Here is a 14,557-nt window from a genome sequence, read left to right as displayed (position 1 = left end):
GGCCTGAAGATTTGGAGTCAAAACATCAGGATTCGATCAAACATCACGATGAAATTTGATCATAATGTAATAATCAAGTCTTTACATGAAATGATTACATTATTTAGGACACAAATAACTTAAACTCTGATTTATTCTCACCTGTAAAACCTCCGTCAGCGATATTAAACATGAACTTGGCTTTGAATCCGTTCTTGTCCTCCTTCCTGCCCTCATCCATCTCATCCAAAGTGTCTTTGTCGCCATTTAATCGACCCTCTAATGCGTCTTCACTCTTCACATCATCTGTAACAGTAACATAAAAGGCAGAACGATTTCTTAAAACGAATACTGATGTAATGAGACTATATGGATTACTCATCAGGATTTCTTTGCTTTTGCGCCGTTTGCGCCCGTTTCGGATTCAAAGCGTGTTTACCTGGCTTGTTTTCTTTGTCTTCAGTTTTTGCCAGAGGATAATCAGTGTCTCCTTTTTCTGAGGGCCTCTCTGTTTCCTTGCATGGCTCCACTGAGAATAATAGAAATAACAACAACAAAAAAGGTTCAACACAGAAAGTACAAGCTTGCCGATGAGCATAATTTGCAGCGCATGGCTCGTGCGGCGCTCACTCTTCGGTGAGGTGTGACTGGATGGCAGCTCGGCCTGTTTGAAAGCAGACTCCTTTGAGTTAGCAGATGGCTCGGTCTTTGTGGAGGGCGACTCGGTTCTGTTCCTCTCGTCTCCCGTCTTCTCCTCCGAGCTGGCCTTAGTCTCTTCACTGTCAGCTGCCTTCTCGGGTGCAGATGCTGTCTCTGCACCGGAGGCCTGTCGGGGGCGCGGGGGGGGGGGGGGGGGGCACGACAGACAGACAGAGTGAAGGGAGGAGAGGGAGGAGAGTTAACAGAGGGCAGCGAGAGAGAGAGAGAGAGAGAGAGGAGTGTGACAGGTGATAAGATGAGTTATAGTTACAGTGTGATGACCCATGAGAAGATGGACAAGACAATAAAGGAGAACAGAATGAAAGTGATGGGTAGCCGAAGATAAAAAACAAACTCACTTCCTGCTCTGACAGCTTCTTGCTATCGTGCTCTGTGGTCTCCTTGTCCTCAGCGGTACCCAAGAAAGACTCGGCCTTCTCTACAATCCAGAAAACAACAACAACTCATTGCTATTGTCAAAACCTTTTTCTCTGGAGCTTGAACCTTTTACATTTAGAGAAAACACGCCCCGCGCAGAGGCTTTTGCTCTGACCTGGTGGGACGGGGGTGCCGGGCTGTGTAGCGACGGGGCTGGCCGGCACGGGGGTGTTGGGATCAGAAGACACGCTCTCCGTCAGCTTCTTCAGCTCCAGTCCGATGGGAATCAGATCTGGAGAGCTCAGCTTCCCGTTGACATGCTCAAACTCTTGCACCTACGTGCAAAAAGACATCCATCTGTAATAAGATGAAAATCCTCCACTTCCACGGGATGGCCTACTTTCTTCAAATAGAGGATTAAGAAGAACTCCAGAGCAAAGTACAAGCGGCAACACGGGTTCAGTTTTGTCTGCAGCCGGATGCACCGACTCTTCTCAAGTTCAAACGTAGCCTAGTTACAATCTCAACTTGGTTTTGAATTTTTACATTTATTTGCCAGAGGTCTCATACAAAAAACATGAATTAAAAAAACATCAGTCTCATTATAAAACATAAGACAGAAGATCTGTATTATACCACATGTAGCTACTTACTAACTTCTGTCAGCACGGATTTTCTGTTTAAAATATTACAAATACAGGTTAAAAATAATAATAAATAGCAAAAGAGGGGTTAGTACATTTACACTAAAGATAACTGAACCACAACTTTATAGCATGCAGAGTATTAGATATAACTAATTTCGAATATGGTCAACATATATAATGATAATTTAAATAAATAAATAAATCAATATTTGATTAGTTAGCATACTCATTTTAGATAAATAAAAGAAATTCTGAAAAAAAATTATAGTTTTACTATACATATATTAATGAAACTTGAAAATTAGCAGTCAAGTGTAAAATATGAATGGCCCCTAAAACTTTAATATTTGGAAATTAAAGCTACAGATTTACTTCTTACTTATAAAGTGGATTATTTTTTATTCGACCGCACTGAGGATGTTTCTGAAGTTTAATGGTGCAACATGATTTATTAAATTACCTGTACTCGTCTGAAAAGAGCTCGTAGTTATGCAGAACATAACACATAAACCTAAACATCTAAATCTGTAGTTCGTAACGTATGATGTGTAAATAGGAGCAGATTTCTACCCAGCGCTCTCTTCTCTCCCCTCTCTGCTTCTGTCTCGACAGGCTGACCTACTTTTTCACGAGACCCGGTGCTTTGTGTTGAAGATGTCTGGTTGGATAACCGGTACCTTTTTCCTGACAAGGGACATGACTCCGATCCTGGTGAGAACGTGCTGACGAGACAGTCCCTCGCGGGGGACTCCGTCAGCAAAGGTCTCGGCTCCGTCTGCCCCCGGCTCGCACAGATGTCTCATAAACAGAGACACGTAGGCCCTGATGAACAAAGACATTTTACAGTAGACATAAGAGAAATCACTCTCAGGTTATCAACACTAGATTTACAAACTAGGAGGTGGTCATATTAATAAAAGCAGGAACAGAAGTAGCACTCGTAGGGAAAGCAGCTCTAGTATTAGGAGCAGGGTTAATACTGGCAGTAGCAGTCAGCATGTGGACTGTTCAGAGGAAAGGCAGTAGTGGTCTGGGAGTTTCTATTCCACAATTAAAAACATTCAAATCGTGGGTATTTTATAAGCTCATGCTGCATATTTGAATTTATCTTCTTTTGACCCAACAAAATATTAGATTTATGTGTTGGTCAGTATTTCTGTATTTTATTCCTGATTTTGTGGCGAAGGCTTTTAAAATATAATTCAGATGATGGGAAGTAAAATCGATACCAAAAAGAATAATTTTCCACCTTAACAAGTAAATAAATGAAGGAGAATCCAAATAATTTCTCGACTTGTGGTTGTAGCACTGATAGCAGCCATAGAAGCAACAGGAAGAACCGTAGCAGAAATAGTAGCAGTGGTAGTTGGTCGGAGCACCAGTTGTAGTACTAGTAGCTGTATTTGTAATATTAGCACTAGTTATACTAGTGACTACAATATCTGTAGTAATTGTAGAAGTGCTATTGGAGTGAGTTACTTTTCAAATAACAAACACAACTCGAGGCTACATGCATCCTGTATAATATGTATTTATGCCTTGTCGGGTCCATTTTGACAAGTGGGAACCCTGAAACTGGCAAGGCCAACTTTTTTTAAACTTGATATGAGCGTAGTGGAGTTTTGCCCCGGGCGAACAAGCAGTACGTGTGAAAAAAAAAAAAAGTTCATGAAGTGGCCCAGAGCTGCCTATTAGCATCGGCAGGTCCCTCTTGGCTCGAATCGACACTGTGTAAAAAACAGGATTTTCGATATTTATCAGATAACAACACTCTGTGCTCCACAGTTTGAGAATAAAAGACAACAGGGCATCACCTGAACTCACGCTCGCTCTTCCCTCTCAGGTCCCGAACCAGCCAGTGAGAGTTGAAAGCATCCTGAGGTGGCATCCCCCAGCGCATGATGGCGTTGAGGAAGGCTTTTCTCTGGCGCGCGTTGAACCCCAGGACCTGGTGGTGATGATGATGATAATGAGAAGATGAGAAGACACAATCTAGACAGCCTCAGAAAGACGCTGTGACATTTAACTTCCCGTTTTATTTTGGAAAGGTCCTTTTTCCTTTTACTTCCTGCCATCGTTCAGTTTCCACACACCTGTCTTGAGTTATCCTATCAGTCATGTATGTCTCGCTGCGTTCAAACGTACTGAGCTACATGGCCATGTTAATGTGGCACACTGCGCACTATGCGTGCGGTGATGTGTTTTGTAATCACAATAGTAATGTGACAATTTATTGATGCTAACTCTGTAACTTCGTTGTCCTGTTGGGCTGATCGGAGAACCAGAACACAGAATGAGCTGCAGAGGGGTGATGTTTGCAGACATATTGATCAACGATGGCCTCTTAACAAAATACTTCCACCTTTGAAGCACAATTTAGAGACGGACAATTATAGAGTGACTCGCTCTGACAGTTATTTGAAGCCCACTTTAAGATGCCATCCTGTAAAGTAGATTTTTCTAAATGTCCTGGATTTCATACCTCAATACTGCCTCCGACTCGAGCCAGTAAGGGCGGCAGAGGTTTGTCCTTCTCGTTCTTGAGCTGCCGACGAGAGTGTCTGCGTCCGCCTTTGAGGAACAAAAGCAGGTCTGTCGTTGGAAGGCTGGGCACATTTAGGTACGACCTTGATCAACAGTGAGTGTCTTCACTGAGTGTGTTGTACTGTATACATAAAGAGCAAAGAAGTTCAACGAGGACGTTTTTTGGGTTTTTTTCTTTGCTGCCTACCTTCAGGCCTCTCCTCGAAGTCTTCATCCTCGTCTTCGGACCCCACAGAGTACTCCGACTGATTGTCTGAAAGATCATCCTGCCACTCTGAGCCACACATCAAAGAGAAACAGTACATTGCGTTCGCTTCTGTTGGTGGCCACCTGAGGGCGCTATGGCACTGCAGATTACTACAGACCACTACACTTGGGGGCATACACACACACACACACCGTACCACTCGCGTCCTCTGGTAGATGAGGCGAGAGGTGACAACTGTGGCAGACGATCACTTAAAATTCGAGTGTACTCTGGAATCTTTACACACCCTTAAAAAGTTCAACTGCAGGACAACCGCGGGAGACACGGAAGCCGCTGAACTGTTAAAAAAAACCAAAAAAAAAACAGGTGCTTTAAAGCCCATTGAGAAAACATTAAATGCATGACATACAAGTGAGCGTCAGCCCTGTGTAACACACTGAGTGGCATATTTAATAGAGGTCAACAGCTCTTGTTAAGAATTACAATGTGAGAGGAGACACCTACATTTTTTTTCCCGTGTTAAAATAATGTCTCGATGCTGCCTCGCTCATAAAACCTCAGGCTTCTGTCACTTATATAAGCTAAATACAAAGTCAACCACAGTGTTGTCATGGCTACAAGAGTTGCTGATGTGAATTAAAGACCGCAGAGATGACGGTTTGTACAATATTGACATACACTAAATGCAGAAAAATATCTACAATATACAAGATGCTTCTGGTTATGTCAGTCAAATAATCACCATACAAATAATACTGTAATAGTGGCAGAGAAGAGGCCACAGACAAACATACGTCTATAACAAGAGAAATACTTCAAGTAGAAAAAAATAAAGTCTCAATCTTTAAGTTGGTTGGTTTAGCTGCGATCAGTTAAATTAAAGTGTGTTTTCATACAGGAAACAGCTCCCGTAGTGCCAATTCAGACATTTAGTATCAACTGTTGGAGGCAGTAATGCACCTTGTAGCTGCTGGAAAATCATTTAAGACGACAAGAAGTAGACTCAATACAATAAACCTCAAACACTCTCCAACAGAGGAGCTTATTTGGACTGTAATGTCTTTCTTCTTTCTTAAAAAAAAAAATATGCTTCTGGCTTGCGTGCCACCTATGAACAAGCCAGCTGGTAAGCCGGCGGTGAAGAAGCCAGAAACCTCGACTACTCTGTATTCTTCTTCCAGGACGCTCTTGTGTATTTCTGCTCATATCTAAATTTGGGCGGGGGATGGCAAATCTAACAGTAACATTTCAAACTAGAGTGGCAATAAAGAAAACATGGCTGCAGTTTTACATCATGCTGGCCAGAAGCATTTTCCGTACGACAATCTTAAAGTATTAACAATTAAGAAATTGTGTCGCGGTTGAGGCGTACGACAAAACGGTGAAGCCAGCCGTGTGGGTCCTGATGTGTGCTGGCGGAGCCTACCTTGGTCCTCCTGCGTCGTATCGTTGTAGTTGACCTGCTTCCGGATGCGTTTGCCTTTGCCCAGGTTTCGGGCCAGATCCTCCTGCTGCTGCTCGTAGTGGTGGCGGAGGAGTTTTTCCCAGTAGTCTGGGTCCACGTTCTCCTCTTGCTTGATGATCTCCCGCTCCACCTCCTCCTGAACATGGAACACACAAACACGTATTTAAAGCCGGTCAGAAATATAGATGTAATATGAAGGAAGATACTGATCTAATTACTGAAACATACTGCGGTACACATATTATAATATACACGAAAACTAAAATCTTGTCTTCATAACTTAGATGACAGCCTACGCCTGAGGAAAATGTTGATCTTTCCAATGGCCTCGTCTTTTCTTTCTGTGCATTTCCATTTCCTGCATTGTATTATGCCCTTGTTAGCTTTCTAAATTGTTAGCCTCTGTGACTTCAAGACGCTATCCACATTGCCGTTGCCAAGCAACAGTGTTTTTATGATTTACCCTCTTGAACGCAAAGCATATGGTTCACACGATTTCCCATGTTGTAACCATGAACTCAAGAGTTCCATTTGAACACAGCAGGAGTCTGCTCTGCCTTAATTAGTTTCACCTGTTCCTCGTTGTTCTCCTCTCCCTCGTGTATTTAGTCTGTGTTCCCTTCTTTTGTTATCGTTTTGTCAGTTCCATGTTTTTGGCTCCTCACGTCTCTGTTCCTGCTCTTATTTGTGTTTTTGGGCCCTGCTTTCTGACTCCGACTCAGCTGGCTCCCTTTCAGTCGCGTGTTTTGTATACATCTGGAAAGTTTGTGTTTGTGAAAAACCTTGGGTTCGTGAGTTTGGGTCTTTTTTTTCTTCCTGTGAACTCAGATAAACATATTGAAAGCATCTCCTGACCTACATCGCTCAACAGTTGGAAAACGTTTTAGTTTCCAAATGTTTATTCTTTTATCGCTGCAATGACATCTTTTCTTTACAATGTCAAAGGCCACGCCAGAGTACCGTATCACATGCTCAACATGTGCAAGTGTGAAGAAGCACCTCATCAAAAGACTGGTTTATGCCACAACTTGCAAGCAACACCACCACGAATTATCTTAAAAACTAGCTTATTTTAAGGAAGCCAGCCTGTCGAGTCAAATAACTAATCTCTTTTTCATTTGTGTGTTTCTGGATGAAGAGCACGGCTTCTTTCTCACCTCTCCATCTTCCTCTTTCACCACATACTGAGCCACCTTGAAGGAGCTCAGGTACTCGTTCATGTTCTGGATCTCTGTGTCTTCGGTGGCGTCCTGGCTGCGGTCCAGCAGCTTTGAGATGGCATCATCGTCGTAGTGAATCACATTGCCCTCTTCACCATCTTTGTTGTCACCTATTGATGGGAAAACCTCTGATTCAATAATGCATAGGAGACACTTTGAGCAGACAAAAAGAACTGTATGTAGGCTTCGGCCTATATGAAAAGGTTTTGAACATACAAAGAGAACTTTTGAATAACTTTTTTTTTTTAACTTATTTTTTGAATAACTTTTTGAATAACTAGTCAACTGCTATTTACTGCTATTTAATTGCTTTTTTATTTTCTATTATTCTATTATTATCTTATGCTGCTGTCTGGGGATTAATAAAGCTACCTAACCTAACCTAACCTAACCTAACCTAACCTAACCTAACCTAACCTAACCTAACCTAACCTAACCTAACCTAACCTAACCTAACCTAACCTAACCCTCATACATATACTGTAGATACACTTGTGTTTCAACCCCTTCAATGCTCTTTGTGAGATTGAGGTGCTGACTTTTACTTTGTGATTCGCAGATTTCTTTGGATCTGCATGACTTCTGTCTGGCACAAACAAGGGAATGCTTTTCAAAGCGTATACTTTCACAGTTGCAGCAAAAGCAAAAGCAAACATCCTTTCTGTATTTGAAGCTAATGGTGAAAGTGGAAATTACAGGTCAAATTTTTTTTGTCGAGGTTTGGCACTTTTCTAAAACTTTTTCTGGATTGATTGTGGAATCATAAAACAAAAGAATTTAAAATGTAGCTGTGATAGAGGTTTGGTGAATAGAAATACCCATTGCACGTGCTGCCTCCATTTCATCTTTGAAAAGCTCCTCGGTGCCAAATTTGAGGATGTCATCCAGTTCTTGTTTGGACATGGAGCCGGTTTTGGAGCCCAGGCCCGGCCGCACCACCAGATGGGTCAGCATCATTTTCCTCTTCGCCACTTGGGTGATTCTCTCCTCCACTGAGCCCCGAGTCACAAAACGATAGATCATCACCTTCCTGTTCTGGCCTATGCGGTGGGCTCTGCTGAAAGCCTGAGAGAATAGAAAGATGGAGAGAAAGGAAAAGGGGCATTTACAGGGAATAACACAGCAGTGAGGAGCTGAAGTTAAAGAGATAGCGAAGCTCTGCTGGGTAAAAGCAGAATTTAAATCAGCAATTGCAACAAAAGCATCACATCTTCTGTGAGAAGTCAGTACTTGGATGTCGTTGTGGGGATTCCAGTCAGAGTCGTAGATGATGACGGTGTCGGCGCTGGCCAAGTTGATGCCGAGGCCTCCGGCTCGTGTCGACAGCAAGAAGCAGAACTGCTGCGCGCCCGGCGCTGTGACACAAAACAAAGCGGAGAGTCGTTTTTTGTGTGTGAAGAAGTGTGTGCGTGAAAGCTGGGTTAAGGACATCGTGCAACCGCATAAACTCACACACTCTAAAAAAAAACAACACTCACCATTGAAGCGGTCAATGGCCTCCTGTCGTAGGCCTCCAGTAATTCCTCCGTCAATGCGTTCATATTTATAACCTTCAAACTCCAGAAAATCCTCAAGCAGATCCAACATCTTTGTCATCTGTGAAGAAAATGTATGAAAGTCAAACAAATCGGAATTAAAAAGGATCTTTGATACAATGATGCAACTGGAATTGCTCAAATATGGATTCAAGGTCTTCAATCAACGAAAGCTTCGGTTGCCAGCCGAGACGCGATATTTATTTGACCGTCACCTGGGAGAAAATCAAAACTCTGTGTCCTTCGTCTTTGAGTTTCTTCAGCATTTTCTGAAGCAGCGTCAGTTTTCCTGAGGACTTCACCAGTAAGTTGCCGTCATAAGAGCCGTTGGGTAAAACAGGAGCCTCCTTCAAGACAAAAATCAATTCCAGGCATCAACTGGAGAAATCGTGCTTTTAAAGCCAAAAACATGTAACTCGTGTCGACACGCTCTGTATTGAAAGGAATGGAGTAGACGGAGGTTTGATTGTTGCCTTACCACAGCAGCCACAGGGAACAGGTAGGGGTGGTTGCAGCACTTCTTCAGGTCCATCATGATGTTGAGCAGGGACACTTGGTTCCCTCCACCTTTGGAGTTCAGAGCCTCGAAATTTCGCGTCAAGATAAACTTGTAATATTTCCTGCGCGTCAGATGTCAGAGTCATGAGAATTAAAATCAAAATCAGTCACTTCCACTCTTGAAGAAATCATTTTGATCATACCAGTGAATGTAATAGTCTAATTCTGCTAACGTAAAGTAGCCGAAGACGCTTTTCTTTTGTAAACAACGGCAATTTTAATAGTTTTCTTTTATTTGTTTGCATTCAAAGTTTAGATCAATCACACAGAAGTAGTAATATTCGGTGGTAAATCCCTACTTCAAATACATTTTTCTATTTTCTTACTTCTGCATTGGACTGAGCTCCACTCTGACGATCAGCTCCGTCTTTGCAGGCATGTTCTTGAAGACGTCAGCTTTCAGCCTCCTGAGCATGTGAGGTCCGAGCAGGTCGTGCAGTTTCTTGATCTGGTCCTCTTTAGAGATATCGGCAAACTCCTCCAGAAAGCCTTCCAGGTTGCTGCACAGATTACAGGTCAGGTGAAGAATTAAACAACGAAATTAAGCTACATTTCAGAAAGGCAAATTTCTTGATTGAATGCATATTTAACTCAAACAACAAACAATCTGTCTGTCTAAGGAGGGTCCTGTATGATGCGGCAGCTAACGGCTACAGGGAAGATGGAGAAAGACATAAAAGTAGGGACACAGCAAGACTTCAACAAATAAACTTTACGCATTTAAAAAAAAAAAAAAAGCATCTTTCATAGATTTTTGGAGGCTTTTGGGAAGCTTTAGGAAATGTCTGTCTTGTTTGAAACGGTGCCTTCAAAAAGTTAATCCTGCAAATGTAGAAATAGGTCTCATAAATGAACTGTAGTCGGGATAAGTAGCGAGCACATCCGGAGAGACTGAGATTTTATAGTAAAGACAGAGTGTTTCATAAGATCTGGGACCGTGGGCTGAAAGTTTTGTGTTTGTTTGTGTTTTTCTCTCTTTTTCTGCCTGTTAATATTCCTGCTTGTTCTTAAAAGCGATAAACACATATAAACACATATTTCTAAAAGAGAAAGCAGAGGAACGAGAGTGACAGAAAAGAGGCAGGGAGACTTACTTGAAGCGCTCTGGGGTGAGGAAGTTAAGCAGGTGGAACAGCTCCTCCAGGTTGTTCTGAAGAGGAGTCCCAGTGAGCAGCAGCTTGTAGTAGATCTTATACCCGTTGAGAATTCTGAAAAACTGGACAGGACACGTCGTGCAAGGATGATGAAAAGATGTGCCGTGACAAAGACAGAAAAAGGGCACGCACGCTGTGTAACACAAAAGCTTCCTCGCACCAAAATTATCGTGTTAAATCAGAATCTTTAAATCTTCTAAATGAATGCTTCTGCAACGAGGCGAAAGGACACATCTCTCTGCTGGCAGTGCCAAACAAATGCAGTTTTACCTTTGATTGGTTGTTCTTCAGTCTGTGGGCTTCGTCCACCACCAGACAGGCCCAGGTGATGGAGCCCAGGATGGCTTGATCTATCGTGATCAGCTCATACGACGTCAGCAGCACGTGGAACTTGATGGGCGTGTCTTTCTGCGAGGGGACGGACGGAAGAACCAGTTCAGATCGATCAATCAATCAAACTTTATTTAAATAGCACTTTTCGTACATTTTGGTGCAGTTCAAAGTGCTTTACGGATGATTGACAGGCCAATAATAAGACAGTTGCATACCAGAAAAATTTTATAAATTTGAGAATAAATTAAAAACACGATTAAAAACAAATTAAAAGGGAAAAAAAAAAAAAAAGGCCATTTAAAAAGCACTTTGTGATGGAAAGGACGGGAAAGGATCATACGGTGGAAGAAAATGATTTGGCACAACAGAATGCGTGTTTGCTAAAGTACGCCTTGGAAATAAAGTACGAGCTCATTGTTCAAACAACAAGTTCAAACAAACTAAATCAAAGTATCTGGACGAGCACGAGTTACAGCACCTTCATACGGAACACCTTGCGTCCTGATTTCACTGCGTTGTCTTCGAAGGTGAACTCGTTCTCCCTGATGATCGCCCTGCTGTCTTTGTCCCCGGTGTACGTCAACACGTAGAAATCCGGAGCCCACATCTCAAACTCTCTCTCCCAGTTGATGATGGTGGAGAGGGGGGCACTCACCAAGAAAGGCCCCTTCGAGTGACCCTGACAGGGAGAGGAAATACGACTGGTTCTATCATTTACTTTCCTCATTGTGCGACGTGATTTAATCTCGGTCCACATTACCATTTATATTACAAGGACTGGTATTACGAAGCGTGAGCCTTTTACATTGCACTCAGCGAACCGAAACGTTATGCAATACGGGCATTACAAAAAAAAAAAAAAAAAAAAAAGGGGGGAGGGCAATCTTTAAGTCCTTACCTCCTTATACAGAGAGTAGAGAAACACTATCGTCTGCACCGTCTTGCCCAGGCCCATTTCATCGGCCAGGATGGTGTCGGTGCCCTGAGCCCAGGAGAACCTCAGCCAGTTCAGGCCTTCCAGCTGGTACGGGTGCAGCGTCCCCCCGGTGGCGTTGATGTACCACGGCTGGTGCTCAAACTTGATGGTCGGCTGGTGAAGTGAAAACACGGAAGTATCCAGCAGCTGTTACATACATATAGTCTGCATTTCGCCCAGTGTTAATATTAAGTTTACAATATGAGCACAATGCTTGTGTTGAAATGCGATAAATTGTGGCTTTCGCCTAGCTTAGCTCATGTCTCTTTATGTTCTCTTTATTTTATATTATCTTTTAGTTTTATTTATTTGATCTGTCCTAAAAAATTGTTGTATTCTTATTTTATTGTGAAGCATCTTGTATTGAAAATTTGAAGAAATGTGCCATATAAATAGAGTTGACTTGACTTTAGCTTAGCCTTTCACTAACTACACCTAAGGCTCTTTTGCACTTGCCTTGCTTTCATTTGGTTTTATTAATGTTGCCTTGTGTTTAATTGTATCTGTTCTATGCATTTTATTTATTTTTCTTACCTCAAATTACATTTTAAAATGTTTTTATGTTTCTTTAAATCTCTCTGTATGTGCAACGCTTATGTTATTTTCATGCTGTAAAGCACTCTGAGCTGCATTTCTTGTACGAAAGGTGCTATTTAAATCAAGTTTATTATTATTATTATTATGTACAGCTACAGTGTTACTTTTTGAGATATTTACCAGAGAAAACTCCTGCAGCAAGCAGCCAATAACAGTGCAGCCTTGGATTTCCTAATAAGAAACATGTGTCTCATTGGACTTGTGTGACCTCAGTGTGTCTGAATATCATAACTTACATCAATGATGGGAGCATCAGGAGGGACCTCCCTCTTTGGATGGTCGTCTTTGAGTTTCTTTCCTTTCCTCACCACAAGGGGGCGTTGATCCTCCCCTAAAATTTGCTCTCTGACAAAGAAAGATTTGCAGCAACAATATCATATAATGAGAAACTGAGTCGAAACAGAACATCACAGATTAAAAAAAATAATAATAAAAAGGCAGAGCTGGAGGGAAACATGAGCAGATGAGGGCATATGACTTTGTTGATTTTTGTGTGTGTTGTGTGTGTGTGTGTGTGAGGGACTGAGGGATCATCTTTGGAAATGAGGTAGAAAATGCTGTTAACCAACCTGTGGTCCCAGTAAGAAGCTTTGTGACTGTCGTACTCGGGGACGTCAAAGTCATCCACCTCCCAGGTGCACTGGTCGTAGGGCAGGTCTCTCCACTTGATCAGGTAGTGCACGTCACCGTCCTTATCGAAACTACAGAGGAGAGCAAACAAAAACAGAGAGCTTGGGGGTTTAGAGGCATATCATTGTGATCCACAATCACAATGATATGATCAAAGAAGGAGTTGTATTTATTTATTTTTTACATTTCTTCAGACTTATCTTTAAATTCCTTTACATTTGTTAATGACACCATCACATGCTAAATCACATATCTTGTTTTTATTAGCATTTAAAGTGGATTCAGGCATGCTTAGAATTTTACGAATTCTACAAAAATGTAAACAAAAATATTGGCTGCACATATGCCAAGAGACCAGGCTGCAGAAAAAAACTGAAAAGTAAAAAAAAAAAAAAAAAAAAAAATACAGAGCATCATTTTGAAATGAAAAAATAGATTATTCGTAATAAACTGTATTTATTGTGATTTTAAAGACAAAACCTGTCAGATCTTATTGAATGCGCTGCGCTGTAAAGACTAATCTTAATCTAGTTGTTAATAAGGGAGAGGAAGTAAAAAACCAAGGTGACCATAAATTTTGCAGCAGCAGCTTCACGTGGAGAATTTCAGGTTTGTAAAATATCTGGCATTTTACAGAAACCCGTGATGTGAGAGTTTGTGTAACTGTGAGCAGCCACCTGTGGTTGACTATCCGGTGGATCACCATCCACTCTGGTTTGATGCCATAGCGGTAGAAGCGCTCCTCCATCACAGCATACTGGGGGTCTTTGCTCTTCCTCTTCTCGCTGTTGAGCTCCTCCTCTCCGGAGCCGTAGTCGTACGGCGGAGGCTCGTCCATGTCGTTCTTACGCTGGTAGTTGCGATACATAACCGTGTGGTACAGCTCCAACTGCACGACAGCGGCGTATTCTGGTTAGTTTCACTCCAACACCACCACAATTTTAACACAAAAATGCAACGTATTATCCATCTGCTGCATTTACGCTAATTTAATGAAGTACAAAACGTTTGTGAGAAGGTGGCTACAAAAAAAAAAAATGAAGAAAGCTTTCACGTCTCTCAAGAAACTCGATGGCCGAGTGTGAAAAATAAAAAACTCTTGTTCTTTCATCACTAAATTAGATGTCCGCTAGGTTTGAGTGTTCTGAACTGCTGGCTAATTACAGGTTAGGTGGTTTGACATGTGAAACAATGCGAAGACATGCTTTATGTTAAACAGCAAAAGATTGCCCAGTGAAATAGTCTCTCAGCTCAGTCCACATTTGACAGAGAGGACACATGGTTCCTCTGGCCAAAGAGAGCAGAAGTGTTAATTGGAGATCGGACCCACTTCTGGCATCTCACCTGCAGTTCGCTGACCCAGGAGCAGTGCCAGTACGATAGTCCGGCCCACTTTACAAAGAACTCCCTCTCTGGGTGGCCCTTCAGCGGGGGGTTGGTCAGCGGATCAGTTGGCTTACCGTCAGGACCTGCAGGCGGTTCAGCCGGCAACGGCGGTTCTCCCCACGTCCAGTGCAGAATTCTTTGTACTTTACCTTTGAGAGGAGGGCACTGAGAAAAAAAACAAGAGGGGCTGCATAAAATATCTAGATATGGAAATAATGAGTGTTTCAGAGCATGCAGATTATAAACCT

The 14,557-nt window shown here is 42.2% G+C and overlaps 1 protein-coding gene across 3 annotated transcripts in view; it reads right to left on the bottom strand.

Annotated features, from left to right (window-relative positions):
- chd5 (chromodomain helicase DNA binding protein 5) overlaps window positions 1–14,557 on the bottom strand; it is a 40,943-nt gene that overhangs the window by 7,842 nt on the left and 18,544 nt on the right. For 2 of the 3 annotated variants that reach the window (XM_069711311.1, XM_069711314.1), the window contains exons 10-34: window positions 14,268–14,474; window positions 13,601–13,812; window positions 12,863–12,994; window positions 12,530–12,638; window positions 11,619–11,810; window positions 11,199–11,399; window positions 10,658–10,795; window positions 10,328–10,449; window positions 9,560–9,733; window positions 9,154–9,295; window positions 8,891–9,022; window positions 8,619–8,736; window positions 8,371–8,495; window positions 7,959–8,205; window positions 7,078–7,250; window positions 5,882–6,056; window positions 4,435–4,521; window positions 4,186–4,274; window positions 3,518–3,651; window positions 2,381–2,525; window positions 1,232–1,391; window positions 1,038–1,117; window positions 610–805; window positions 419–508; window positions 142–285 (exon numbers count right to left, since the gene is read on the bottom strand). In XM_069711311.1, coding sequence (XP_069567412.1) covers window positions 142–285; window positions 419–508; window positions 610–805; window positions 1,038–1,117; window positions 1,232–1,391; window positions 2,381–2,525; window positions 3,518–3,651; window positions 4,186–4,274; window positions 4,435–4,521; window positions 5,882–6,056; window positions 7,078–7,250; window positions 7,959–8,205; window positions 8,371–8,495; window positions 8,619–8,736; window positions 8,891–9,022; window positions 9,154–9,295; window positions 9,560–9,733; window positions 10,328–10,449; window positions 10,658–10,795; window positions 11,199–11,399; window positions 11,619–11,810; window positions 12,530–12,638; window positions 12,863–12,994; window positions 13,601–13,812; window positions 14,268–14,474 — 3,724 coding nt within the window. The remainder of the gene's footprint in view (window positions 1–141; window positions 286–418; window positions 509–609; window positions 806–1,037; window positions 1,118–1,231; window positions 1,392–2,380; window positions 2,526–3,517; window positions 3,652–4,185; window positions 4,275–4,434; window positions 4,522–5,881; window positions 6,057–7,077; window positions 7,251–7,958; window positions 8,206–8,370; window positions 8,496–8,618; window positions 8,737–8,890; window positions 9,023–9,153; window positions 9,296–9,559; window positions 9,734–10,327; window positions 10,450–10,657; window positions 10,796–11,198; window positions 11,400–11,618; window positions 11,811–12,529; window positions 12,639–12,862; window positions 12,995–13,600; window positions 13,813–14,267; window positions 14,475–14,557) is intronic. The other variant, XM_069711313.1, reaches the window with a different exon arrangement.

This window comes from Brachyistius frenatus, unplaced genomic scaffold (genome assembly GCF_029030835.1).
Source record: "Brachyistius frenatus isolate BFR_SWC_R1_liver_20210118 unplaced genomic scaffold, ASM2903083v1 Contig_98, whole genome shotgun sequence".
NCBI lineage: Eukaryota > Metazoa > Chordata > Actinopteri > Embiotocidae > Brachyistius > Brachyistius frenatus.
This window is presented reverse-complemented; position numbering and strand designations above follow the sequence as displayed.